Source organism: Canis aureus, chromosome X, assembly GCF_053574225.1.
Source record: "Canis aureus isolate CA01 chromosome X, VMU_Caureus_v.1.0, whole genome shotgun sequence".
Classification (NCBI taxonomy): domain Eukaryota; kingdom Metazoa; phylum Chordata; class Mammalia; order Carnivora; family Canidae; genus Canis; species Canis aureus.
In genome coordinates this window covers 77,999,612-78,026,218 of record NC_135649.1, presented here as the reverse complement: position 1 = coordinate 78,026,218, position 26,607 = coordinate 77,999,612, and the positions used below count along the sequence as shown (strand labels likewise).

General features: G+C 43.8%; 2 protein-coding genes and 1 non-coding gene across 5 annotated transcripts in view; 2 read left to right on the top strand and 1 right to left on the bottom strand.

Annotated features, from left to right (window-relative positions):
• ITIH6 (inter-alpha-trypsin inhibitor heavy chain family member 6) overlaps window positions 1–18,661 on the bottom strand; it is a 34,264-nt gene extending 15,603 nt beyond the window's left edge. The window contains 4 exon segments of the mRNA XM_077889891.1: window positions 1,150–1,264; window positions 2,091–2,201; window positions 17,463–17,557; window positions 18,365–18,661. Of these exon segments, the coding sequence (XP_077746017.1) occupies window positions 1,150–1,264; window positions 2,091–2,201; window positions 17,463–17,557; window positions 18,365–18,661 (618 nt within the window).
• On the top strand, window positions 17,233–25,748 carry MAGED2 (MAGE family member D2). Of its 3 annotated transcripts, none has more exons than XM_077889789.1 (13): window positions 17,233–17,376; window positions 18,856–18,929; window positions 19,318–19,806; window positions 20,410–20,718; window positions 20,837–20,900; window positions 21,159–21,238; window positions 21,817–21,911; window positions 22,595–22,674; window positions 22,764–22,806; window positions 23,132–23,194; window positions 24,305–24,419; window positions 25,007–25,425; window positions 25,615–25,748. In XM_077889789.1, exons 2-12 carry the CDS (start codon window positions 18,885–18,887, stop codon window positions 25,415–25,417), a joined length of 1,794 nt encoding a protein of 597 aa, XP_077745915.1. In that variant the 5' UTR covers window positions 17,233–17,376; window positions 18,856–18,884; the 3' UTR covers window positions 25,418–25,425; window positions 25,615–25,748. The 3 variants fall into 3 exon arrangements, with proteins under 3 accessions (XP_077745915.1, XP_077745917.1, XP_077745916.1); XM_077889791.1 differs by lacking the exon at window positions 17,233–17,376 and adding an exon at window positions 17,463–17,536; XM_077889790.1 differs by lacking the exon at window positions 17,233–17,376 and adding an exon at window positions 17,852–17,982.
• LOC144309330 (small nucleolar RNA SNORA11) lies at window positions 23,998–24,129 on the top strand. Its single transcript, XR_013375372.1, has one exon. It is a non-coding gene; the product is annotated as a small nucleolar RNA SNORA11 (small nucleolar RNA).
• Window positions 25,749–26,607: the final 859 nt, after the last annotated feature.

Here is a 26,607-nt window from a genome sequence, read left to right as displayed (position 1 = left end):
GGCTTCCTTCCTTTCGGAGGTCTTTGTTCTGTTTTATCCCCACAGGATTGGCTCTACCCTCTGTTTTAACCTTTAAGGAGAAGGGGGAGGGAGCTGCCATTTATAGCTTAGGGCTTAAGAGTGCAGGCTGCAAGGACTCAGATGCTGTCTGTGGACTCCTGGACAAGTTCCTTCACACTCTCTAAACCTCAGTCTCCTCATCCATAGCACGGGAGTGATAATAGCTCCTATTTCACAGACAGTGTTTGTGTGGGGATTACATGAGACCGTTTATGTAACGCATTTAGAACTGCACTTGGTTCTTAGTAAGTACTCAATAACGCTAACAATGGCAGTTATCGTCACATCTACATTACTCTGTACCAGTGATTTGTAGGAAAGAATGTTTCTCAAATTCTCACAATGGTCCTGGGCTAGAGATGGCATCTCCCCAATTGTATTGGTGGGAAAAGTGAAGCAGAGCAATTGAGTGATTTGCCTGTGGTCCCATCTTACAAAAAGGACAATGCTGTGTTTCTGTTTGAGCCAGTCTGTTCTTGAAACATTTGTAGATGAATGAAGAAAGGCTGGCAGCCAAGACATTTCCCTGAATGACATTTCACAGCCCGAGATGTCTTCTGTAAGAGCAGCCTGTACTTTGCACTGTCTGCCCCTTGCTCTTGCATTCTCAATGGTCACTTGAGGTAAGCATGTTTGACTAGGTTGTCTTTTGCAAATTCCGTGTTTTTAGCATGTGATTTTATGGAGCCCACGCAGCACCCACTATTGCAATCTTTATTTTTTCATAAGAGAATTCAGAACTTGGAAAGTTATTGGATTTGCTCTGTTCACATCTTGTAAGTGTCAGACCAAGTTTATAACACAAGTATCTTAAAGCCCAAACATTACACTCTTCATTTGAACGCAGAGGAATCTTGGTGGTGTGATCAAGGCATAAGTGGTACTAAAGGGAATTCCAAGTGCAGTTTCCCATTTAGGAAGGCAAATATTATGGTTGACCTGTAGTGCTGCTGGCCTACTTCTGTGGGTATTCGTACACAGTTGATTGGCCCTTAGCGGTTATTTGCGAACATAGACAATGCCCATTCTTTCTGACACTGTGACCTCTACACTCAACCTTGTCATCAATTGTCCAGGCCTCATGCTCACCACCACCATGTACTGGCCCTGGTGCCACTGCAGTAACCTCTCATAGACCAGGGAAAAAGTCACTTCTGTACTTACTGCCAGGTAGTGGAGATTTGAACTTCTTTGATTTCCACTCCTTAGGCATGAAAGGGAGGAAGTTGAAAGGGGATGGTATCTTTTACAGGGGAGGAAAATGGATAGATGACCTAGTTCTGCCACTCCCACCCTGGCTCCAGCAGACCTGACCAGGCTTCCAGTTCAACTAAATCCCTCACTCATAGTTTATCATCTGCTCCTTAATCTCTCTCCCTCATTCACACTCCTAAATATTGTGCCTGAGAAATTGATTCACAAGCAGCTTACACATAAGGAAAACTCTGTGGGTGAAAATCTGAATGTAACATAGAACAATAAATGGCTAATGATTTGTTTTACAAAAATTGTTTTCAATTTACACACAGTGCCTCTTTCCCTTCAAATAGCCTCTCATATCCATCCTCTCCTCATGCTTTAGAATAAACTTGTTTATATGCCATTGACTCCTCAGTGTGCAGCAGCCAATCCTAAGGTTTCTGTGTTTGGTGAAAGTCTTCTGGAAGCTGGGAGGAAACACTGAATGAAGACTACATTTCTGCCAATAGAATGGAACTCAGGAAACAGGATTCAATTAAGAAAAATCTCACTTGAATATAACCTTACTGGAGGGTGCCAATTCTTAAAAAAGCCACATCCTGCCGGCAGGAAGAGAGTAGAAATGGGGATGTAAGCTCCCATTTATTGAACACCTACTTTCTTACAAGTTTGGATATTAATTAACTTAGATCATGTTCATGTAATCTTATAGAGATCGTTATCCCCATTTTACAGAGGTAAGGAACTGAGGCACTGGGATGACATGTGTAAGTTCCTGATCACACAACTAAGATGAAATTGGTCACATTTCAGACTGGATGGACCCTTACCTGATGCCTACATGAACAACTATCTTTCCCTGCTGAAGGGCTTTCTCATAGATTTTCTTTTCCTGGTGCTTCTCTTTGACTTCTGCAATGTGGACTTTATTGTTGATGGTCCTAACAGAAGAGGAAAGAGAGAGATAGAAACAGAGAAAGGAAAAAAAGAGGTAGTTAGAAACATAGAAAGAAAGTTACAAACAAAAAGATGAAGGAAGATGGGCAGCCGGGGCAGCTCAGTGGTTTAGCGCCACCTTCAGTCCACGGCGTGATCCTGGAGTCCCAGGACCGAATCCCACATTGGGCTCCCTGCTTGGAGCCTGTTTCTCCCTCTGCCTCTCTCTCTCTCTGTGTGTCTCATGAGTAAATAAATAAAATCTTTAAAAAAAATATGAAGGAAGAGAAGGCTGGGGGATAGGAAGAGAGAAAAAGCAAAATAATACTATAGAACTGAAGTGAGAGAAGGAAGGAGAGAAGAGAGGGGAGGCCAGGTAGATAAAATCCGGTGAAGCAGTTATCATTATCTCCATTTGTCAGGTAGGGAAATGGTAACCATACAGTTGGTATACGGTGGACCTGGCGTTGGGCCTTTTACATTTCTTGAAGTGTTGAGTTAACTCCATGTTTTGGCACATAAGGTTATGGGACACAACTGAACATTATTATTATAATAGTTATGTGTCTACTCTAATATGTATTAAAATATAACTAGCACATTGAACCCATGAGCTCAAAGATATTGTTGCTTAGGATAAGACTAACTTAAATAATCTTAAAAAGTATATCTATTTAAAAAATCTATGTTAAGTAAATAATATGATGAGTGGTATAAGTGGTAAAAATTGTGAAAGCAAAATGCAAATCCCTGCAAAGGCATCTGGCCTGACTAGGGAGAGGGCCTGAACTTCAGAGAACTGAGAGACTAATGAGATACTAAGGAAACTAATAAAATATAAACTTCAAAGAGGGGAGGCACTTTTCCCCCAAGACTTTAGGAAAGGGTCCTAGGAGAGATAGCCTTGGTGCTAGGCCTGAAAAACAGGGAGGCTTTGGATAGATGGTCTTCATTGGCCATGACTTTTTAGTATATTTTTTGTTGACTTCTTCTCTTCCTGGCCTCTAAATCTTTGGGATACTCCAAGACTCTGTTCTCAACCTCCCCTCCCTCTCCTCTGTTCTTTCTACAGTCACTCTCTGGGTGATGTCATCTATCCCCATGGCTCTAAATATCATTTATAGGCAGATGACCTCCAAATCTGTATCTCTCTTGTGGACCTGTCCTGTGAAATCCAGACTTACATACCTAATTGCTTACTTGACATTTTCACTAGAATTTCCAATAGACACCTAAAGCTTAATATATCCTGAACTTAGTTCTGGTATCTCCCTCACCTCCACAAACTGCTCCTCCCCAGTGTTCCTTATGTCAGGAAATAGTTGTTTGGCTGAAAAATTTTAGAATCATGCCTGACTCCCCTCTTCCTCTCATACTCCACATCTAATACATCAGGGAATTTTGGCTCTATCTTTAGATACATCCACAATCTGACTACTTCTCACCACTCCCACAATTGCTACCCAAGTCGAAACTACCAACATCTCTTGCTTGGACAAATGACCTATTAACTGGCTTCCCTCTTTAAAGCCTTGCCTCCTTATTATCTGTTCTCTTTACAGTAGTCAGAGAAATCTTTTTAATCCTAAATCAGGCCATGTCCCTTTGCTCAAAACTCTCTGTGACTGTCTTAACTCAGAGTAATAGCCAAAGTTCTCACCAGGGGCCCTTGGGCCCTTCACAGTCTCACTCACTGTCATCTCTTTAACCTCATATCCTGCTATTCTTTCCCTCATTTATTCTGTTCCATCCACACTGCCCTCCTTGCTGTTTCTTGAATTTGTTCAGCACACTCCTGTCTCAGAGCTTCTGCAATGACTGTTCCCTTAGTCTGGAACACTCTTCCTCATGATCTTTGCAAGTCTTACACCCTATCTTCCTTCAGGTCTTTGTTCAAATGTCATTTCCTCAGAGAGACATTCTTGGTTACTCTAAAATAACACCTTCCTACTTACTCTGTATCTCCCTTGCTCTGCTTTCTTTACTTTGTAACACTTCTCATCCACAAACTGACATATACTTCGTTTTTTCCTTGTCTGTCTTTTCCAATGGACTGTAAGCTCCTTTAGGACAGGGATTTTGTCTGTCTCATTTGCTACTGTATCTTCAGTGCATAGAATACGGCCTGACACACAGCAGACATTCAACAATTATTTGCAGAATTGGCATTCTGGATAGACAGCAGGAAAACACAGAATGTATTTCAAGGAACAGCAAGTATTTAGCTAGGGCAGAGGTGCAGGTAAAGAAGGTATGGAGGGAAGTTTGGAGCAGTGGGTAAGCCTAGAGAATAAAGGATTTTGAATACCAGGCTCAAGGAGCTCATATGGTAGTGAAGACTTTTGCTATGGAGAATAGGGAGTCAGTGATAAATCTTGTAAAGGATAGGGATGGAGCAGAACTGTCCTTTAAGGAGTTATAGATAGTTTGGTGTCCTAGAGAATATTAGTGCAACTCTGTAAGAGGCAGAAATGAGTGTCCCTTTACATATGGAGAAACTGAGGTACAGATATGGGGGTAGGGTGGAGGTGGGGGTGAAATTATTTGACCAAAGCAGTGTCTGCCAGAAACACTTGAGGAAGATATGCAGCTTGCAGAAGAGACCACTCAGGCGGGAAGTGTTTCTAAGCAGCTAAAACAGACTATTGCTTGACTGGTGTGGGGGTGGGCGGGGCTGGCACTGCCCCAAGGTCTCCTGGGAGGTGTGGGGGTATAGGGTGGAGCTGGTCTGGCAGCAGCACACTGAGGCCTCTGTGTATGTGCTGCCTCCAGCAAGCATACTTTCCACAGAAACTGCCCAAGAACATTTCCTTTAGCCTACTTTACTTAATTTTTAAAAAGTCTTTTGGGGCTTTTTTCCCTTTTGAAGCAAAAATCCAAATTCTGCCCCACTACTTGGCCTTTGCATCATTTGATCAGCAACCTCTCTGGTTAGTCCTCATACTACAAATCCATAACAGCATTTTTGCTTTTGGTCTTCTCTCCTTTCCCCGGTTTCTCACCTGCAGTGACTCTGGTCCCTTCAAATCTTACCTATATGGAAATCATGCTTCTAGGAAACCCTCTTTAATCACCTCAGCACCTCTCCCCTGAAATCCCTGGCCAGGGGCACAAATCACACCTCCTTCAACCTTTCCTCTCCCTAGGGAAGTGCCATCTGCCCATCAAAGCCAGGAGGTTCTGGATGACAAAGCCTGGGGCTGTTGTTGAGGCTCACAGGTTGTTTACAGTACAAGGAGCCCCTCTGGTGAGGGAGGTCTAAGCAAAGGCTGAAACTCTGCCTGTGCTGGCCTTACTCAACTGCTAAATCTGAGTTTTCGCCCAAATGCGAAAACTTTTTTCTAGTTCACACTAAGGTGTTATATGAGCTAATGAGGCCTCCACTAAGCTTCCCTTGACTTGCTCCTTCTCTCATTTTTATCACCGCAAAGAAGGCACTGTCATCTACCAGGTCAGACAAGCTGAAGTCAGGTTGGCACCTCTGTATTACTTTTTGCATACATCAGGTTGTTTCTCCCTCTTTGTGGTCTCTAATCCCACCACCACTGCACTGCTCCAGCCCTTAACATCCTCAGGGTCCTTGCTGAGCTCTCTGTTTCCCAGCTGGCCCCTCCAGTCCACCTCCATTTCATTATTGTCACTCCTTAATTAAAACCTTGTCATGTCTCCTCATTATGGGCCAGTTATTTCTTTAAAAAGAAAGAAGAAAAAAAGATTTATTTATTTATTTGAGAGGGAGAGAGAGAAGATGAGCTGGAGGGGCAGAGGAAGAGGGAGAGAGATAATCTCAAGCAGACTGGTGAGGGGGTGGGGAGGGCTGGCACTTGATCTCAGGAGCCTGAGATCATGAACAGAAATCAAGAGGCTGATGTTTAACCCACTGTGCTACCTAGGCACCTTGGGCCAGAGTTATTTCTAAAGTGAGGTGCACATGCTTCAGGGGTGCCGGAGATAAATCATAAAGGAATGGGAAAGAATACTAACATTCATAGGGTTTTTTCCCTCATTCTTTGTATTTTTGCATATACTTCATAATAAATATAGTTGCTCAGTAGTACATTTATATAATTTATAAGTTAATAAATATACATATTTGGAGGTTATCCGATGAAGTCTTTCCTGAGGGTGTGCAAATAGATAAGATGGTTTGGACACCACCAAGTAAGAGCCAGGTACTTGGTCTGGCATTGGCAGTCCACTCCACTACCTAGTCTTTAATTACATTTCCAATCTCATTTCCAACCATTCTCTACTCCTGCTTGTGCCCTACACTCCAGTGACATTGAAATACCCCAGCCCTGCCCTCCCCCTTGCTCATCTAGTGAATATTTCGTATTTCAAGCCTCAATTTATGTGTCATCTCTGTAAGGCTTTCTCTGACTGATTGGGGGTAGAGAACTAACCACTGTCTCCTGGTAGGCCTCACCATTCCCATCATCCTACATTCACACTTCTTTTTTCTCCCAGCATATTATTAAAACTATCTGCTTCCTTTTTCCTGTCCCCCATTAGACTGTGAACTCTTTGGGAGCTGGGACTGTATGTAATTTATCTTCCTCTTTCCATAGTACCCAGCACAGTGCAAGTCACATAGTCAGCATCAGGAAATGATTGCTAAAAAAATAATCAAGCTAATATTATCAAGGACTTATGTCCCTGGCACTGATTTTAGCAGACATTTTCACATATATAAACTCATTTAATCCATGCAAGTGGGTCCTAATTTTATCCCCATTTTATAGATGTGTAAAATGAGACCCTCAGAAGTGAAGTGACTTGTCCTGAGTCCCAAAGCTGGCAAAGCCAGGATTCAAACTCAAGAAGTCTGATCTCAGAGTGCATGCTCTTTGTCACTATACTCTGCTAAAAAATGGACAAAAGAATGAACAAATGTATGCACAAATAAATAAAACAATAAGTTTGGAAGCAAACTTACATAGTGAAATTGGAAATAAAAGCAAAGTGAGGCAGATCCAGGTCAAAGATGGCTTTATGGGCCTCAGCATGTGATTGAACGGGACATAGATGACAAGGTGTGACCCCAGTGGGAAACCACAGTAGAACGTATGGAATAGCTTGTCATCAACAGCTGAGAGAGAAGATAGGAAGGTGGGTTAAGTAGTCTCTATCTTTGGCCTACATATGCTAGTACTTGGGGACCCAGAACTCCTCCTGAACAGGCCTTGAGATACAGATGGAGAAACTAAGGACCAGAGAGGGAAAACAATTTCTGTCATCCATTTTGTAAATCTGCTTAATTCTCTGTGAGCTTTATCAAGCCTCAGAACCATATTTACAGAAGATCACAAAATAAGGGACCTCTGGACAAGTATTTCAACAACTTTAACATGCACATGAATCTCCTGGAGATCTTGTTAAAATGCAGATTCTGATTCAGAAAGCCTGGGATGGGGCCTGTGATTCTGCCTTCTCTGAAAAGCTCCCAGGTGATGCTGATGCTGCTAGTCCATGGATTTTACTTTGAGTAACAAGGCTTTAGAGTATAACAGAGTGGCTGTCATTCATTGAACCCTATGCAAGGCACTGTGATACATTTTTTTTCCTCTTTAGGAGCTCAGGTGTAAAAAATTGCATCTGATAAGTGCCATTGTGTGCTAAAAGCACGATAAGCATCTGGTACCCACAATCTTATTGAATTATCAAATTGACCCTATGAGCTAGATACTATTCTTATCCACATTTTACCAATGTGTTAACTGGGCCCAGAGACTGAGGTCACATAAAAGTAAGATATTGATCTTCTTCCTCACCTTTCCTGAAGCCATGACCCCTCCATTTACCCACATATAACATACATCTAGTTCATTCTCAGTGTCAGGCAGTGGGAAATGAAGGCATTTGAGATCAGAGGGACCTAGGTTCAAATTTTGGTTCTGCCGTTTCCTAACTATGTCTCAACCTCTGAGCCTCTGTTTCCTCCTCTATGTGATGGAGATAATAATAGAGCTTAGCTCACAGGGACACTGTGAGGACTAAATGAAATAATAACTCTAAAATCTCTGGTGCAGCACCTGACATGTGCTCAGCAAATAGTAACTCTCTTCTCTGGGTCTAGCTTCTGAGTTGTAGGACTGAGAAAACAGACCCAATAACTTTCCCTTATTCCCCTCCAAAGAGCTAATTTTCTAAAAAATCCCAGATCTTTTTCCCCTCATCCCAAAACTGACCTTTGTACTTGATGAGGTGGGGCCAGGGGGTCCCTGATATATATCATTTCAAGGAAGATAGTCAGCAAAAAGCTGACACAGATGAGGCATCTCCACCCAGACATGATCTCACCTCTGGCCTAAGTCTGTTGTTCATGTCTATAGGGTCTGAGTCCATCCCCAAACTCTTGCTCTTTTACACCTCCAGGTATCCCTTCTCTTGAGAGAGGAACTGCCCTGAAGAGTGGGGTTGAGGCCCATACAATCCAGGATTGTCTTAGAGCTGGGGTTGGCATTTTGCCTGGAGAGGGACCAGTTCCATGCCTCCCTTTTCCCCCTCATCTAGCTGTAGATGAATAAAAGCTGAACATACTAGAGTGCTGGGTCTGTCTGTTTGCTATGTTGACTCAAGGTGGAGTTTTTATTTCCTATAAAAATCCAGAGAAGCCCAGAAACTTAGGCCAGAGAAAGGTTCATTTAGCCTTGATCATCATAAAAAGGTAGCAGATATGAGAGAGGGGTTGGTGGGGTAAGGCCCCAATCCTAGTCCCTTTTGTCATTGACTTTAACTTTGAGACAAGAGAGACTTAACTTAGGGCTCCATAACTAATCAGAGGTCCCACAGACATAAACCATACAATCTCCAGAATAGTCAGAGGCCAAGGCAGGCTAGGGCAAAAATGAGAATAGAACATAGTGGTTCAATATAGAACTACTGGATTCAGATCATCTGGGTTTGAATCTCAGTTCTGCCACTTACTGGCAATGTAACATTGAGCTAATAATATTAATAATTAATATTTAACAATATTAATCACTCTATAGCTTCAGTTTCTTCCTGTAAAACAAGGATAATAACATCACCTACTTCATAAAATTGTAGTAAAGTTGTAATAAAGATTAGGTGACATTGTAATTTTGGAATACTTGGAACAAGGTTAGCATTCAGTAAATATTAGCTGCTAGGACTAGAGTGAGATGAGGCTGGACTGAGATGAAAAGTATGGGAAACTCCTGATCCCTCTGGAGACCTAGGTGGAGGAAGGTCGGGGAGAGGCTGAGTTGATGGGCATTAGTCAGTATGTGGGAACCTGGAGACGTTCTGGACTGTGTCTGCAGGTACAGTGGAGGACGGGAGTGAGGAATAGAGCTGAGAAAAAGGTTACTTGAAGGTCTGCATATGGGATATCAGCAACAGTCAGAACCCCTATCTCCCTGCCCTTTCCACACACATAGATAGCATGCAGCTCCAGTACTTACCTTCAGGCAAAACCTCTAATAACATTTTTACAAGCTATGTAGAGAACACTCAGATTTGTCCTATGGCATTTGGTATGACAGAACAAAACCTTCTCATTCTGATATTTGGACCACTCATAGCCTGTCAGTTGCCACCTCTCCCAAGTCCACACAAAGTTTCCTTTCATAATTTCCTCATGGGGGAGAGCTCTATTTAGAGCTTGTACAACAACAGAGAAACCAGCTACCAGTCCTATCTCTTAACTAGGAATGGAAAACCAAGGATCCTCAGGTAAATTAAAAGAAACTGCAGCATGAAAGAAAAAGACTAAAATAAATAAAACTACTGATCCCAGAGCAATTTGGGAATTTTGGAAACAAAAGAGAATTTCAGAAAAGAATAATATTTTCCGCAAAATTTGAGAAGATATAGCATGAATAAAACAAGAGCTAGATGCCACAAAATAGGAACAATCTGAGAAAAGAAAGACTCCTTAGAAATGAAAAATAAGTTGTTGAAATAAGAAAAAATCAACAGAAGGACTGTGAAAGAAAGTTGAGGAAATTACCCAGAATATAGGGGGCGGGGGGGAACAACAACGAAGAAACACAAGGTATGAGAAATATTTTAAGAGATAGAGATCAGCAATTTCAACATCTGAATAATAGAAGTTCTAGATAGAACAGAAAAAATGAAAGGAAAATTGTTAAAAACATATTAGAAGTTAATTTTCCAAAGCTGAAGAAGGATTTCCAGAACAGATGCCCAGAACAATGAACCCAGGAAATGGTTAATCCAACCCAAGGGATTACTATAGCCTCCTCATTGGTCCTCCTGCTTCTCTCTTTGTAATCTTCCCTTTCACCACCCCACACCACCGCACCGGTATATATTCCATTCCGAATAACGTGAGGGAGCCTTATAAAACCAAATTCAGATCCTCTTCCACTTCTACTCAAACTTCTCCTGTGGATCCCACTGTGGCTTACAGGTCCCTGTAAGATTAAGCCCTGTTACCTATCTGGCCTCATCCTATTACTTCCTTCTCTGCCTTTTCCCACCTCTCTAGCAACACTGACCTTTATGCTCTCTAAAAATGTCAGGAGAAAAAAAAAGGTAGGTACAGTTCTGCTTCAGGGCCTTTACCCTGACTGTTCTTTCATTTGAAATGTTCTTTCCCCAGGTATCCACTTGGTTAGCTCTCTCATGTCATTGAAGTCTTTGCTCACATTTTACCTTTTCAGGGGGTCTTTCTCTGACCAACTTATTTTAAAGTACAATAATCTCCCACACTCACTGGCATTCCCAATTTCTTTTACCCTGATTTATTTTTTTCTATAGCATTTACCACATTTTAACTTGTTGTATATTTTACTTTATATCTGATTATTTTCTCTTGCCCACTAGAGTATCTGCTCCCTGGAGCAAGGATGTCTGTCTTCTTCACTGCTGTATCCTCAGCTTCTAGAACAGTGCATGGCACATAGGAGACATTCAATAAATATTTGTTGAATGAATGGATATGATAAAGGCAAATGACTCAAGAAAAAGAGAAAAGCTATTAGAAACTCTATGTGTGTGTAACTATTTGAGAAAATCATAGTCCAATTATAAAGCAAAATAAAATATAATTATAAGCAGCTGATAGAATATAAGAGAGACTCTCTTTGACTTTGGTAGTAGAAACATTCTTCTTTGAGAGGCCCAGAGATTGTGTCTTTGGATATGTAGAGAGGGAAGTGTATTCATGGCTCACTACCCAGCTGGATTTTGAAAAATATTTACATAGTCATGATAATGTAAATGCTATTTATTGGTCTTCAGGTTTTAGAGCCAACTTGGGAACAAAAAATGAAAGACCTGCTTGTGGCAGCAGAACAGAATGTAAATGTTAATAATCTGAACAATGTAAAGGAAAGATTAAACTGACAATGTGGGTCATTGAATGGGCAGCAGGAGGGTATTGGCCCTAATAGCCTTGTCCTAAAAAGTGGGCAGATGACATTATCTGGTCAAAAATGAATGGAATAAGGAATGAAGGTTTGAATATATTTTTTTTCAAGTTATAAAATTAACCAAGAACCAAAAAAAAGGAATATCAGTATTTAAAAATATAGAGAAGTAGAGGGAAAAGTGAGGCAGTATATGTACATGAACAAAATCCTCATTGCCATACTGGGTAGACAATAAGATATTGCCTAAATTTTATAAACCAAGAAACATCTATATATGTGTTATCTAGAGTTGTAAAGGGATATACCAGCAGAACAACAACAAAAATCCTTTTAAGGTTTCCTGGAGGGAGTGAGATGGAGAAGGGGAGGATTGAGGCAAGAGACTATTGGTTTTGATCATATGCTCTTCTATACTGTTTGATTTGTTGCCTTGCATGCATTGCTTTAATAAAAATAAAACTCTAAAAACTTTATGTTGATCTCATGACAACAAAATAATTACATACCCTATGATACTTTATGATAGTATCAAAATGGGTATGTGAATATCCAGCTAGATTCATCTCCATAGAAGATAATCATATTGTAACACACCACCACATATATGTTTATGAAGAGGATTGGAAAGGATATTCTCCGACTTAAAACATTGGAAGCAGTACAGCATAGTAGTGAAGTTTCTGGTATTTGGCATTGTGCTGACCTGGGTTCAAGGCCTCTCTCTGTCATTTACTAGTTGTTAGTTGCTTTGCCATGGGCAAGTTACCTTACTCCTATACTCCTAATATTTTCCTCTGTAAAAATGAGGCTGATGCTCATACAATACAAATGAAAGCCCCTCAAGAAAAGGACTGCCTCTATAGAGGTGCTTAAAATATTGTTGGTGCTCCATGACTGTTGAATGGCCTGAATCTGCCTCACAGATATGTGATGAGAAAGGACTCACTGTGCAAAGAGCAGGGGGAAAGAGTGTTAGTCCAAAAGTGGGTAGCTAGTTTCCTCATTTCCTCATCTATGGAAAATTTGCCTTTGGTTTAAAAAATGCAGTCATTTTGATCGTGGAAAGATAGCTTTCTGGGCTTGGAGTATTACAAAATAAATTAAATTGCCCTGCATGTAAAAGAAAGAAAAAATGAGATTCCACCAGTAGCTCACAAGAGAGGACATAGGAATCTGAAAATTGGAAATAGAGGAGTTGCCCTTCCCAGATGTTGAAGGACAGAAAGGGCCGAATAGCAATGAGGAATGGGGCCCAGGATAAGGGATGGTTAGTAGGCCTTTCCAGTAATGGGAATGGATGGAAAAGTGTGAAGAACAGGAAGGTCTAATGTCCAATTTTTAAGTGAATTGCTATGTTGTGTGAACTCAGATGACTAAAAAAGTGATAGGCATCCTTGGGGAGAAAACTTTGCTACCCACTTCTAGCCTTATCTCTGAATTTTCCAAAATTTTGTACTTATTTCATATAATTTGGGGAAAGGGAAATATGTTAAGAGAGGGTTTGTGGTTAAGGATATTCTGGGCTTCCAATTTAAGCTTCAATGGTTTGAAATCTTAGATGTTCCAGGTTTAGGCAGTTTCATTCCCTAACATTCTACATGAGCAATGTTTAGCTTGCCTTTCCTTATCTCCTGAACAGAGCTACCTGGTGATAACTCAGCTTTTCATCTTTGTCCTTAGTTGACATGTAGAACCTATATGATCTCAGGTATTTGCCTGCCAGTGTATGGATGCTGGAAACTTGTCTGGGACCCAGTGACCTAGGTTCTTCAGATTTTATGGGTAGGTGCTAAAGATCAAAAGAGTTCACAAGGAGAAGGTAGAAAAAAAATCTCTCTGGTCAAAGGGTGAAGATTGTGAATGAATGAATTTGTCTTTTCTCTTCTGATAAGGTTTCTTCCTGTCCTCTGATCCACAGGTTATAAGGGTAGCTCTGGTATTATGTTAGGAAGATAGTGGTATTGAGAGGGAACTCGGGAAGTTTGGCTTTAAAAATCTTTGGGAATGCCTCTTTGAAGGACTTGGACTGAGATTTTGCTTGAGTCCCTTAAATCCAGTATCCCCTAAGGTTCTGAATCTGTATTCCATTAAGGTTACTCAGCATCCCAAAGGCTGTAACTGGGCTTAAAATGTTTTGGAATTTTAAAAGGTGGAAACTGTAACAGAGGAGAGATGTAACAGAAGCTATTCCATGGGGAAGAAATTGTACAAACAAAGGCTCCTAAGCAAGAGAAAGCAGAACTTATCTGGTAATGGTAAATGTTGTGTTTGGTTGGAATATAGGCAGTGTTCAGAAAAACAGCAAGAAAAAGGCTAAAAACTAGTTAGAGCTAGATTTTGGGAGAACCTTCAAATCAGGCTCAGGTGTTTCTTGAAAGAGTAGTCTAGGGGCACCTGGGTGGCTCAGTGGTTGAGCATATGTATTTGGCTCAGGTCATGATCCCGGGGTCCTGGGATTGAGTCAGGTATAGGGCTCCCCATGGGGAGCCTGCTTGGCCCTCTGCCTTTGTCTCTGCCTCTCTCTGTGTCTTTCATGAATAAATAAATAAAAATCTGAAAGAAAGAAAGAAAGAAAGAAAGAAAGAAAGAAAGAAAGAAAGAAAGAAAGAAAGAAAGAAAGAAAGAAAGAAAGAAAGACGCCTGGGTGGCTTAGTCTGCCTTCTGCTCAGGTCCTGATCTCAGGGTCCTGGGATAGAGCCCTGCATCAGGCTCCCTGCTCAGCGGGGAGTCTGCTTCTCTCTTTTTCTCTGCCTGTTGTGCTCCCTCTCTCTCTCTCTGTCAAGCAAATAAATAAAATCTTTAAAAAAAAAAGAGAGAGTAGTCTATACTCATTGTCATGTATACCTCACCTACCATTCACATCTCAACTCACTACAATCATGAAACTACTGCATGACATAGACTTCCAAGTAACAATGGTTTAAATAAGACATACATGTATCTATCTCACCCAAAAGAAATCTAGAGGGTAGGCAGTCCAAAGCTGGTATGGTGGTACCGTGAGATTGTTAAGAGATTCAGGTTCTTTTTAGTTTACTGCTCCACTATCCTTAGGATTTCACCCTTGTCTTCATGGCCTTTATTCCAGGAGGCTGTGTCCAGCTAAAATTCAAGATGTTTTATTACTAAGGAAGAAGATAAGAATGGATATTGGGGTAAGCAATTACCAATCTATGCCACAAATGTGTGTAGTGAAATTAACCCCTCCAAGAGACCAGACCACCACCTGATTGTTATAATCTCTAGACATTTTTTCACGACTTTTCTTGACCTCTTGATAGCATTCAACACTATTGACCCCTTCTTCCTTTTGAAACATTCTTTCCCCCTGGTTTTATGACACTACTTTCTCCTGCTTTTATTCCTATTTCTTTGGTCACTACATATCCATCCATGAGACATGGGGTCCTTGTCCTCCACCTATGCCATGGTCACTGTTTGTCTCCAGGGCTCTATCCTAGGCTTCATCTCTTCTAAGGCTGCACATTCTTCTCAGGTGCTATTTTCCTTTCCATAGATTAAAGAACCATTTATATATTGATGACTTCTAGATCTGTTATCTCAGTCCAGACATTTTTCGTGAGCTTCAGATGTGTATATTCAACTACCTATGGAATATTTCTTCTTGGATGTCCCACAGGTATCTCAATATCACTGTCCAGTTCCCCTCTATTAGTGTTCCCTATCTCAGTGAAATAAGTTACCACTGACACATTTGATCTCTCAAATCAGATCCCCAATAGTTCCCTTTGATACTTCCCTCTTCCTTACCTCTTTCCTCGCACCCAATTATTCATAAAGTCTTGCCCCTTTTTACTTCTTTAATATATTCTAAAGTCAATCATTTCTCACTACCTCCATTGCTACCACTCTAGGCCAAACACAATCATTGCTTACTTAGATAACTAAGTTATCTCTTTCCAGGTAGACATCTAATCTATACTTCTTATTGATTAGGCAGCTAGGGTGTTCTATCTAAAACTCAAATCTGTATTGTATCAAAGCCTAAACCCCTTCAAAAACCTCTCAGTGCTCTCAAGATCAAGACCAAAGTCCTTACCTTGGCCTTCAAGGCTAGCTATGATTTGGAAGCAATGGGAATTTGGGTACTAGAACTGGAAGGCAAGGAGGAGCGGTGTCTAGTGTGAAATAAAGCCTTTGTGGATGGGGGAGAGAATCTAGGAGACAAGAAATTAGGAAACTGATAAAAACTTGGAGGAAGCAACAATTGAGAGAAAGAGAGGAATCAGGAGAACAGAGGCCCATCTTGTGTGGGAAGTGTGTGTGTGTGTGTGTGTGTGTGTGTGTAAAAGAGAGAGAGAGAGAATTATCCATAGAATGTAGGGATTGATATTTTATTATAGTAAAGGAAAAGGTGACCTCATAAAGCACTAGACTTATGACCATTTGAATTACTTTTGAGTGTAAGAAAGGTATTGAATATTATTTCTGTAACTGACCACTACGCTGAATTTTATTATGGTTTCTAATAACTTTTTAGTTGATGCTTTGGGGTTCTCCAGGTCTGCATTCATATACTCAGTAACTAATGATAATTCTGTCTACTTTCCATTATTTATACATCTTATTTTGTTCTCTTGAATAGACCCAATTACTTATGTAAATTTATTATGTGATAAAAGTGTCATGTCAAATCAATGGGAAAAAAGATGGATTAATTTGCAAATGGTGTAAGGATAAGAGACAGTGACTTTGGAAAATAATTAAGCTGAGTCCTTTTACAAAACAGATTTTGGAATAATCAAATACTTAAATGTAAATATCAAAGCCATAAAAGTGCTTGGGAAAAAACAGGGATTGTTATAGGAGTGTGGAAAGCATCTTTAAGCGTGAAGCAGAATCCAGTCGTGATAAAGGAAAACCTGATACATTTCATCATATAACAATTAAATCCTTTTGTATAGCAAAGGTTATCATGAATAACATGAAAAATATTTGTTATATATGTAACACAAGCATATGAGAGACATTGTTGGTGGGAACATTATTCCCATGTACCTTTTGAGAGTAAGTTGACAAATTTCTTATCAAATGGAAGACTTTTTGTAGCATTTTAGTCAGCAAAAAGTACTGCAAATAAAAAAAGCTCAATACAGATATACAGATGCAGAATATTCCTTGTAGCATTGCTTGTAATAGGAGAGAGAGAGAGAGAGAGAGAGAGAAACAATCTGAATGTCCATAGCCATGTATCCTGGACTGGTTAAATAAATTATGGGCCATCTATACAAGATAATAATATGAAGTTGTTAAGAAAAATGTGCACTATAGAAAGCTGTTTAGAATATATAACTGGAAAAAAAACAGGTCATGGAACAGTAGGTGTAGGATACCATTTGTGGGGAGAAACCCCAAATAATTAGTAATGAATAGGAAAAAAGTCTGGAGGACTGTATATAAAAATGTTAATAGTGGTTATTTCTGGGAAATGAGATAAGGGTGGCCTTTCATTGGTATGTTACACATTTCTGCATTATTTGAATTTTCACATGATTATCTTTGTAATAAGAAAAAATAAAGATACGAAAATAAATACATTCAATGAATGAATCGCTTTGAGGCGGTGGTTTTAGTTCGAAGGTCTGCAGACTGAGCCTGGTACAGTGGCATAAACATGGGCTTTGGCGTCAGACAGCCCAGAGCTGGGCCCCTTGCCCCACCCCCAAGGAAGGAGGGGGGTGGCAGGGGGCTGCGGAAAGGGGCTGGGCTGGGCTGGCTGCAGCTCTAGTCCAGGAGGCTGAGACTTCGAGAGGGACTGAGAGAGGGCAGACTCATCCCGGACTTGCTGGAGGACAAGGTGAGGGGCGTTGAGATTTGGGTTTCCTGGCAGCCAGTGATTTCAGTTCCCTCGAACCTATAGCCAGGCAGGTGGGCAATCCATACTGCACCACTGCAGCTGAGGGAGAGATGACCTGGAGCAGGATGTAGGCAATCAGGACTCCTGAGGGTAGTAGGCGGTAAGGATTGGCGATCTGAGACTAGTGGGGAGGAGGGGAACCGGGTTTGTTGAGTGACCGACTGGGAGGAAGAGGGGAATACTGAGGGAAAGTGGAAATCCAGAGAAGAAAATAGGGAATGCAGAGAAGGGTTAAGGAGTACTAGGGAAGGGGGTGCAAAGGTAACACAGGATAGGATGTAAGGAATAGGAATAAGGAATTCTGTGGGGTAAAATAGGAAATGCGAGGGGTGATAGGGAGCAGGGAGCAAGGCAGAGGGAATACGGGGGTGATAAGGAATGAGGATCAGCGGGGGGCGGGGGGGAAGGGCAGACTGGCTGCGACAGAGGCCCCCCTAGGGAGGCGGAAAGGGGCGGGACCACTTCCGGCCTGGAGCAGGGAGGGCAGTCTAGGAGTTTTAGAGGGGCTTGGAGCGTGGACGCACTCTGGAACTTAAGGAGAAGGAGGTGAGCTGTGGGGCCCAGCCCGGCTCTGGATCACAGCCCAATAAGGATCGGCCCCACCCTCTCATATCTGGAGAAAACCTGCTGTAGGGACCGGATCGTACCGGATCCATCCGGATGGGAAGGGAGGGGACTGGACCCGGTTTGGCTGGGCCTAAAATGGAATCACTGGCTCCATTCTAGATTTGAGGAGGGGGTGTACTAAGGAAGGGGCGGAACCAAGATGCGCTTTGCCCCTGGTTGGAGGGGGCGTGTTGTGAAAAAGGGCGGGACAGGGCCATAGTGTGGACTTGGGGTGGGTGTGAGTAGGGGAGGGGCCGGGACCACCAAACTGCGACAATTTTAGAAGAAAGCTTGTTGGGGAGGGGGCGGGACCAAATGGTACTGCGGACCTGGAGAAGGGCTTGTGTTGAGAAAGGGCGGTGGACGGAGTCCGGACCATTGCGCATGCACACTCTGGATTGCTAGGAAGGGGCGTGTAGAGGAAAGCCAGCCTGGAGACGGGCTGCTGCCGAATGCGCATGTGCATGGTGGACTTCAAAGAAAGAGCTTGTGCTGGGAAAGCGGGCGGGGCTGAGGTGGGCCCCCGCAGCGAACGCGCATGCGCATTGTTGGTCTGCGGCTGGAGGGGGGGTGCACTGGGAAAAGGGGCGGGGTCCTCAGAGCTGCCGCGCTGGCACATCTTCCTGGAGAAGGGGAGGGTGCGGCTGCAGAGAATTGAGATCTAGAAGCTTTGGATTACTGAATCCGAGAACGGAGTCATTGGGGGCGGGGGCGGGGTTTGGGTTTGGGGCCCTAGGGAAAGTGAGGATCAGCTTCCAGGCAGAACAGGAGAGAGGACGTTCAGGCCCTTTGACACAGGCCTTCTCTCCTCAGGCTCAGCTCTTGCCAGGCCAACTTGAGACATGTCTGACACAAGCGAGAAAGGTACGGGTCCAACCCGCTTCCAGGTAAGGCCTCATTTTGTCCTCTCCCTTACTACTTTTCTTCTCCAGCGCGTTGCTGCCTCAGTTCCCTTGGTACCACCCCTCCCATCCTTGTCCTTTACCCACTTTCCTTCCTGGGTGCCCCCCCTCACCAGTAGAGGGAGTGAGGGAGGGAGGAAAGAAGGAAGAATGAAGGATGGAGGAAGGAAGTAGGGAGGGAGGGCAGGCCTGCCTTCTTCTGCCATCACTTCCTGCTCAGAGGAAGGAGAGGCCTTGTTGGGTCTAGGTGGGCAGAGCTCACTGTAAGTAGGAGTTAGTATAGGTCAGAGAAGTGAGGTCCTGGAATTTTGGAGCCATTTTCCTAGTTGGGAATGGGGAGAAGGTCTGTGAGCTTTCCTGCTTCCTCTTGCAGGCTGAAGCTTCAGAGGACAGTGGCTTGAAGATACAGACCCTATTGACAGTGACCCATAATTTGGAGGTCTCAGAGATACCGAAGACCTCAAAGGCACTAGAGACCTCAGAAGCCATGAAGGTCTCAAATGCTGCAGGAGTCTCAAAGGCCACAGAGGTCTCAAAGGCCCCAGAGGCTCAGGAGGTGGCTGCCACTCAGGCCTCCCCTACCACTAAGCTGACTGATACCCAGGTTCTGACAGTTGAAAAGAAGAGTCCAGCAGCTGACACCAAGATGCAGAGTGCTGACCCTCAGCCTGTGACAATGCCTGCCACTGAAACCAAAAAGGTCAGCTGTGTGGCTGATATAAAGGCTGGTACAAAGGCCCTGGAGACTGAGGCTCCTGCCTCTCAGGCTTTGGCAGATGAACCTAAGCCTGATGGTGCGGCTGCCCAGGCTCAGGAGAATCAGGATACTCGGCCCAAGGTCAAGGCCAAGAAAGCCAGAAAGGTAAGACGTCTATAAACACCAGTCTTCCCTTTCCACTTCTCTTCATTAGTCCATTTGTTCTGCAAACATTTAGAAAGTTCCCTGTGCTCATCAAGATTAAGGGGGACAATAAGAGGAATGTGATATCATTTCTCTCTGCAGAGAGTTCACAGAGTCATGGAGAACTGAGATAGTACACATACTTAGCTGCAATGTTAATGTAGTTTGTATTTACATAGGACCTACCATGTGTTAGACCTTGAGCTAGGCACATGCATACAGGTTATTTCATTAAATCCTGAAAGTAATCCAGTTTTATAGAGAAGGAAGCTGAGTCCTAGAGAGGTGGGGTGACTTGTGCAGGGTGGTACAAGAAGGGCCAGTGGTGGACATAGGAAGAGGAGAATTCTCAGGCCCCATCTCAGGTTGTTCCTAGCCTGGTAGAGAGATGAAACTTCTGCATTGAAGTCAGTGAAAAACAGTCCCAAGACTCAACATGGCCAATGTCTAATCAGGCTGTTACTCCAGGGGTGGGATTAGAGGGGCCTTCCAGAAGAGAGAGGATGAGGGAAAAGGAACATCTACTTTGTTTGACAATATTGTGCTTCCTCTCTGTTGCTGCAGGTGAAGCATCTGAATAGCGAAGAGGATGGCAATAGTGATCAGAGTCAGGCTTCTGGAACCACAGCTGGCCGAAGGGTCTCCAAGGCCCTAATGGCCTCAATGGCGCGCAGGGCTTCAAGGGGCCCCATAGCCTTTTGGGCCCGCAGGGCATCAAGGACTCGTTTGGCTGCTTGGGCCCGGAGAGCTTTGCTCTCCCTGAGGTCACCTAAGGCCCGTAGGGGCAAGGCTCGCCGTCGAGCTGCGAAGCTCCAGTCATCCCAAGAGCCTGAAACACCAATACCTCGAGATGTGGCCCTTTTGCAGGGGAGGGTAAGAACCCTGTCCTCTCCACTCTGCCTTATCTACTGCCTTGCCTACCTTTTCTGCCTTCCTCTCAAATCTTGTGCAAACGTATTTTGATCTTTCTACCTTTTTTTCCCTTTCCCAGGCAAACGATTTGGTGAAGTACCTCTTGGTTAAAGACCAGACGAAGATTCCCATCAAACGCTCAGGTAGAGTTCTGCTAGCCCTCCATCCCCTAAGCTGTGCCCTCCATGGCCCTTTTTCCCATGTGCTGAGGACATTTCTTGTCCTTACACTCCTACCTTTGTACTCCCAAAGTTCTAACTGGGCAGTGCTAGCATCTCTTTTCATTACTTCAGAACCTGTTTGTGCCACCCACAACAGAGTTGGCAAACAGTCTTTAGCTTGGATTGGGGGCCACCTGACTTCATTTCAGCTCAGGTGCTCGCAACACTCTCCCCTTGCAGACATGCTGAAGGACATCATCAAAGAATACACTGATGTGTACCCTGAAATCATTGAACGAGCAGGCTATTCTTTGGAGAAGGTGAAGGGGCAGCCATGGGGGATGGATGCAATGGGGAAGGATTGAATTGAACAAATATACATGTCTGTTCTGGGGGAGAGACCACAGACTCACTAATTCAACCCTATCACTGTGTGGATGGATAGATAGGAAGGGGCCTTCCCATATCTGGGGTGGTCTAAGGAGGGGCATAAACTAGCCCAGGGTCACATAGCAAGTCTCATAAAAGCACAGCTAGGACCCAAGCCACCCAACTTAGTCCTGGCTTCTGTCTGCTGCTGGAGATGTCCTGTAATATATTTTACATGCTTACATCTTCCTTCCATTCCCCGTTCTCTATCTCCCTAGATTCCTGAGAATCAGAGATGATGCTGAGAACAATAGTACATTTCTTTGCTGTTTGCTGTGTGCCATCCACCTAGGCTTATGTACATTATCTCACTGGCCCCTCCCCCCACACCACACGAATGCGCATTCACACCTACACCCACATACCCCCACATACCCCCACATACCCCCACATACCTAGGTACATGGGAACTTTGGGATGCCCAGGAATCTGAACTTGTGATCTTACAAGCTGTTCTCCCCATCCGTAGGTATTTGGGATTCAGTTGAAGGAAATTGATAAGAATGACCACTTGTACATTCTTCTCAGCACCTTAGAGCCCACTGATGCGGGCATACTGGGAACGTAAGCTGGGAAAGGGCTGGGGTGGGAGGGAGGCTCTGCTTCTGTCTATGGCACTACTCCATCCCTGTCGTCTCTCCCCACAACCCCTTGGAGAGGCAGAAAGACAGAACCTAAAAAGCCCCCGTTCCAATTCCCACACATGGTTGGAGCCCTGACATGGTAATGGTGACTGAAGAGTATAGAAGCCTAGAATGGTATATTCCTCCTGTCAGGTTTTCTGTTTTTCCAGAAGCTTCCCAGAAAAGCAGACCAGTTGTTGCCTGTCTCTTCCTACTGGCTTTGGTAGAGTGGTTCTTCCTGGTATGGGTGAATCATGATCCTTGAAGGACAGGAGCATCACTGGGGCTGTGCTAGAATTCTCTTGGAGCAGGGGGATCGGTTTGGGAGAGAAAGGACTCACATTGGCTGGGTGCCTGGGTTGTTCCAGGTTGACAGGCATTCTTCTATCCTTTTGGCAACCTGGGACAGAGGAACATTGGATTTTGCCATTCTACTTAACAGGAGACTGAGACTCAAGAGTCTAAGTGCCTTGCTCAGCGTCACATAGAGCTTGAAGCATAAACTGGGAAGAATTCTGTCATGTGTGAGGAACCTGGGAGAGGGTAGCCTAGTGAGCTGGCTGATATGTTTTTTGCAGATGGCTGCTGGACATAAATCTTCTCTCTACCCTGTTATTTCCCTAGGACTAAGGATTCGCCAAAGCTAGGTCTCCTCATGGTGCTTCTTAGCATCATCTTTATGAATGGAAATCGGTCCAGTGAGGGTGAGTGGGCATGTAGCTGAATGGGTGGCCACAGTTGGAATTCCACATGTTCATTTTCTGTCCCTGTCTCCTCTTGCCTCCCTTTGCAGCTGTCATCTGGGAGGTGCTGCGCAAGCTGGGGCTGCGCCCTGGGTATGATTGGGCTCTCTCAGTGCTTGCTGTCCGTATTGTCATTTGGCAAGAGAGGATGGTCCCAGGATTGCATCAGTCTGGTGGTCTGGTGGAATGGGTGGGGGTACCGGTAGAGGGTCCAGGGTTTGACCTGAGTGGGTGGGAAATGGTCCCAAACTCTCTGTCCTCTGTTTCACTATCTCTTGGGCTACTATGGAGTTTTCTTCTTATGCTCATAACCTCTTTTCCTGTTGAAAATGCCTCTGCATACATCTGGGGAGTACCATATCTGATTGATTGATTGATTAATTGATTTACTGATGGATTTTTCTTTCTCTGCTATCAGGATACATCACTCGCTTTTTGGGGACGTGAAGAAGCTTATTACTGATGAGTTTGTGAAGCAGAAGTAAGTGTGTCTGATGATGGTGTGTTCCATATGTTTTGCTTGTTTCAGAACTGAGTAATTAACCTATGGTTCGTGAGTGTGCATGCAGGTGGTAGGTCACTTTTTCCTAAGTTAGTGAGAGGGAACAGGAGGACATATTCCCTGACCTACATGTACTTTCACATATGCTTTAGAGCAATTTTTCAAGGTAGGGATTATTATCACCAGCATTGTAGATGTAAGTAAACTGAGGTTCAGAGAAGTGAAGTAATTTGCTCAGGGGGGTTACACAGGTAGCAAATGGAAGAGTCATATTTAGATCCTGGCCACAATGCCTTGGTTCTTTTTACTGCGCTAACCAGGGCTTTATAAAAATTAACGTCCATAAAGAAATGCTATAGAATGATAGCTTTAGGCAGCCAGGTACTGTGCTGGTGACTTGACTTGTACATCTCATTTCATTTTTGTAACTACCCTGCAGAATAAGTGCTGCCATCCCATCCCCATTTTCAATTGAGGGACCTGGGTCTCAGAGAGTGGAAGTCTGATTGTGGCCCTGGCTGGTAAGGGGACCATTTGGTCATGGGGCCCTCCTGACTTTCTGGCCAGGGCCCACCATACCCATTATCCTTAGAGAACACATGTGTACTCACATAGGCACGTTAATATGTACCTTCATGAGCATACACACATACACACACACACACACACACAGTTGGGAATATGCACAAGCACACTACTCTTGGTAGACTGTTTCTTCCATTTAGTCATTTTCTATGGTAGACTGTCTCAGGGCTCACCAGGTCATGGACATGACCACTGGTGGGGTGTGCTCAGGGCAGAGGGGCCTGAGGAAATGGCTCCTCTAAACATAACAGAGCCAACAAGAATCTGGGTTAATTGTGACAAGAGCACAAAACTTGTGGCCTTCTTATGAACAGATAGCGCCTACTTGTGTCTCACCTTGCACCGCCACATGGCTTCTGAACAGGACCAACGGGACAAGGCTCAATAATGGAAGAAAAGCTAAAGTACTTAGTAGGGTTGATTGCCATTTAGAATTTTTCCAGTCCATACATGGGTGGGCTGTGGTTGTCTTAGACATAAAGGCTTTCAACCTCTCTTTTCAAGGTACTTGGACTATGCCAGAGTCCCTAATAGCAATCCCCCTGAGTATGAGTTCTTCTGGGGCCTGCGTTCCTACTATGAGACCAGCAAAATGAAAGTCCTCAAGTTTGCCTGCAAGGTAATTGGATAGCTGCCCAAGCTTGGCATATTAAGAGCATGGGGTGCTGCTGGCTAGGTTACGCTGTGTAAAGAGCAGCCCGCCACTCAGATGTGAACATTCTGAAGCTTCTGTTAATGTGCCAAACATTTATCTGAATTGTTTAATTTGTACAACTAACATGTCATTACCCTCCGCCAGATTAGAAAAATCAGGCTCGGAGAGGTGATTAGGTGACATGTCTAAGGTCTCAGAGCTAATAAGTGTCAGAGCAGGGATGGAATGTTAAGTACATAAATACTAGTAGTTAGGTTGTCTTATTATATTGTTATTGTTGTGTAGAGCATGCAGCACGGTGCCTAGCATACAGTTAGGGGTTCAGTTCTTGGATTTTTAAGAAGATTTTATTTATTTATTCATGAGAGACAGGGAGAGGCAGAGACAGAGGCGGAGGGAGAAGCAGGCTCCCCGTGAGGAGCCCGATGTGGGATTTGATCCCAGGACCCAGGGATCACAACCCGAGCCAAAGGAGACACTCAACCACTGATCTACCCAGGTGCCCAGTTCTTGGAATGTGATTCTTCTGACGGTCGTTGTTTCTGTTTCAGGTACAAAAGAAGGATCCCAAGGAATGGGCAGCTCAGTACCGAGAGGCAATGGAAGCAGATATGAAGGCCGCTGCTGAAGCTGCAGCTGAAGCCAAGGCGAGAGCAGAGATTAGAGCTCGAATGGGCATTGGGCTTGGCTCTGAGAATGCTGCTGGGCCCTGCAACTGGGACGAAGCTGATATTGGACCCTGGGCCAAAGCCCGGATCCAAACTGGAGCTGAAGCTAAAGCCAAAGCCCAAGAGAGCAGTGGTGCTAGCTCCAGTGCTAGCGCCAGTGCTAGTGCCAATGGTGGCTTTGGTGCCAGTGCTAGCCTGACTGCCACTCTCACATTTGGGCTCTTCGCAGGTCTCAGTGGAGCTGGTGCTAGCACCAGTGGCAGCTCTGGTGCCTGTGGTTTCTCCTATAAGTGAGATTTCAGGTATCTACTTAGACTGGGTTGGAATAGCTGGGGCTTCATGGGTTGGGATGAAGAGCTGGCTGGTTATAGAAAGGCCAAGGTTGCAGGACCATATGGAGCATGTGGGAAAATTCCATTATTGGCATTTTGTTCCTTCCCTTTTGGTGGTTCTTGGGTGACTTTTTGAATTTCTTTTACTTGTATTTTCAGATACTCCTAATCCCAGCAGTCTTTCTCTTCGAGCCAGGGTGCATCCTCAGAAACCTACTCAAATAGCACTCTAGGCAGCCACTATCAATCAATTGAAGTTGACACTCTACATTAAATCTATTTGCCATTTCTGAGTTTATTGCTTTTTTTTTTTTGGTGGGCTGTCATATTTTGGTATTGCATTTAAAAATAAATGGGGAGAGTTTCCACCTCAATCTTTGTTTACTGGATTCAGGGGAGCAAGATTATGATCTCTCAGATAGTTTGGTCTGCATCTCTAGTCTTGCAGTGTAGACAGGATTGCAGTGGGGTGGGGGGTCATGAAGATCGTAAGCACACACTTTGAAGATTGAGGACACACTTTGAAGAAGAGCCCTAAGATAGGCAAGTCAAGCAGAAAGCAGAGGTAGAGGAGACTGGACATCAAACATAGGTTCTCTTTTTTAAGGAATTTGGATGAGAGAGGGAAGAGAGAGGTAGCTAAAGGAACAAGTACAGGATTTTCTTGGGAAAGGAGAGAGAGGCTTGAGCAGGCAGGAGCCAATAGGGAGATGTTAAAGACTGACCCATGTAGCCCTGAGAAGGCAGAAGGGTAAGGTCTGGGAAAAGGGACTGTCCAGAAAGACCTGGAGAGGGGACTGTGGAAAGATGTCAGGCAGAGGGGAGGCTGCAATTGAGGATGGAGCCCATCATTTTTAGGAGACCCTTCTCCCATGGCAAGGTGCTCAGCAATCTTGGAATCAGGATGAGTTAATTTATCCCAAGTTTTTAGTTCTGGAATAAGGACACACGATCAGGGGCAGTGAGTATGTGGGTCTGTATCTTCATTACTTTGTACACCGTGCCTGACAAAGTAGATATGCAGAATGGTGGAAGAGATGGATCATGAGACCCAGGCAGGCTTGGAGAGGCAGGTAAGGAAATTGTGTGATGACCTGGGAGACCACATAGGAGTCTGTGGGCAGGAGTTTCAGTGAAGTCTGAATAGGGCAG